The sequence below is a fragment of the Etheostoma spectabile genome, chromosome 20, assembly GCF_008692095.1.
Source record: "Etheostoma spectabile isolate EspeVRDwgs_2016 chromosome 20, UIUC_Espe_1.0, whole genome shotgun sequence".
Lineage (NCBI taxonomy): Eukaryota > Metazoa > Chordata > Actinopteri > Perciformes > Percidae > Etheostoma > Etheostoma spectabile.
In genome coordinates this window covers 19,813,021-19,814,950 of record NC_045752.1, presented here as the reverse complement: position 1 = coordinate 19,814,950, position 1,930 = coordinate 19,813,021, and the positions used below count along the sequence as shown (strand labels likewise).

The window sequence follows — 1,930 nt, the reverse complement described above, 5'->3', positions numbered from 1 at the left end:
CAAAATACAATTATGAACCTGAAAATGAGAATAATATGGGCGATTTAAGAGTAGTTTGAAAGGCCAAAAATCTGCATAATGAGGCAGGTTTGGAGTGGTAGATGAGTCAAACAACACAAGACTACGTGCAGGAGACTGGATGTGTGTCCTGTTCTTGTTCCCTATGTCCCGGAAAAGTACACTTTGTAACCCCACCCCACGGGGCAAGACACGAGTCCCAAGAGAGTCAAATAGTGAGTCCTAAGTGTGTCTAAATCTGATGCTAAAGGAGACTTTTTGGGTCAATTCCAAACACCAAAGGCACCTGACCGAGCGTTGCTTTTTGAAGCAGTAGGAGTGAGAATGTGTTAACAGAGACAATGCCGATCAGTGTAGGTGTGGATTTAACAGACTGAACAACTCCCAGCAAGATAAAAAAAATCTGATGTGCCCCTCTGAATGAGGACGGAGTCTCATGGATTTGTCGGGGTGCAGCCTTTTGCTGTGACGTCATCGGTCTTTAGTGGGCGTTTCCGAGTTCTCCATTGATCATAGTCAGTTTGCTCCACCTTCTCTGACTGAGAAGTTTACGATTCTGTTGAACCTTTACTCGGACATCAAAAACCTCCTGGATGGCTTGCTTGAAGCAGTGGAAATTGTAGTCAATAAGTCCTGTGAGGGACAGAGAGAAGACGGTCAAGTCTATTACAGGTCAGACGGATGAAGACGGAAAATACTTGAAAACATACGCAGACATAAAACGCCAATAAAGTTCCACCATAAACCATAAATCAGATAAAAGCATTGAAGGGGATTCCAACTTAATGTTGTGTGAAATCAGTAACCAGTCATGGGTGAAAGTGAGGCGTAATTTCCACAAGGGATGAGGGTGAGATTTTCAAAATCCTGTTTGAGCCCCCTCCCTCTTTCTTAATTTATTTTTTCTCCAGAAAAATCTCTGGTCATCATATATAGGCTGAGAATGTGAATTGAGCTGCAGATGTTGCACTGATAAACAACTTCCTATGGATGAATAGCAGACAGAAAGGAGCTCCATGACAATGGTGTTTTGGGGGCGGGGGGGGGGGGGGGGGGCTGCAAACTAAAACTTTTGTGAGAGAGTGAGATCTTTTGAATATGCAACTCCAGTGAAACTAACTCAGATTTTAAGTGGAGGAGGTGAAGAGGAGCAAGCCCATCCCCACCTACGCCTTACCAAACCTCCCAGCGAGGAAGGGGGAAGGCAGTACCTTCAAAACAATGCCGTCTAAGCGCGTGTCTTTCTTAAAATATGAAACGAAGAACTTTGTAGAAAGTTCATTAATCGAGAGACATACACTCACCTAAAGGATTATTAGGACCCCCATAGTAATACTGTGTTTGATCCCCTTTTGCCTTCAGTACCGCCTTAATTGTACGTGGCATTGATTCAACAAGGTGCTGAAAGCATTCTTTAGAAATGTTGGCCCATATTGATCGGATAGCATCTTGCAGTGGATGGAGATTTGTGGGATGCACATCCAGGGCACGAAGCTCCCGTTCAACCACATCCCAAAGATGCTCTATTGGGTTAAGATCTGGTGACTGGGGGGGGGGGGGCATTTTAGTACAGTGAACTCATTGTCTTGTTCAAGAAACAATTTGAAATGATTTGAGCTTTGTGACATGGTGCTTATCCTGCTGGAAGTACCCATCAAGGATGGGTACATGGGGGCCATAAAGGATGACATGGTCAACAACGCTCAGGTAGGCCGGGGCATTTAAACACATGCCCATTGGCACTAAGGGCCTAAAGTGTGCCAAAAAACATCCCCCACACCATTACACCACCACCACCAGCCTGCACAGTGGTAGCAAGGCATGATGGATCCATGATCTCATTCTGTTTACGCCAAATTCTGACTCTACCATCTGAATGTAAGCAACTGCCATGTGATTGGTTGATTAGATA

The 1,930-nt window shown here is 44.7% G+C and overlaps 1 protein-coding gene across 1 annotated transcript in view; it reads right to left on the bottom strand.

Annotated features, from left to right (window-relative positions):
• rragd (ras-related GTP binding D) overlaps window positions 1–1,930 on the bottom strand; it is a 32,725-nt gene that overhangs the window by 365 nt on the left and 30,430 nt on the right. The window contains exon 7 of the mRNA XM_032499826.1: window positions 1–651. This exon is cut by the window's left edge and continues 365 nt beyond it. Within this exon, the coding sequence (XP_032355717.1) occupies window positions 500–651 (152 nt within the window). The 3' untranslated portion in view covers window positions 1–499. The remainder of the gene's footprint in view (window positions 652–1,930) is intronic.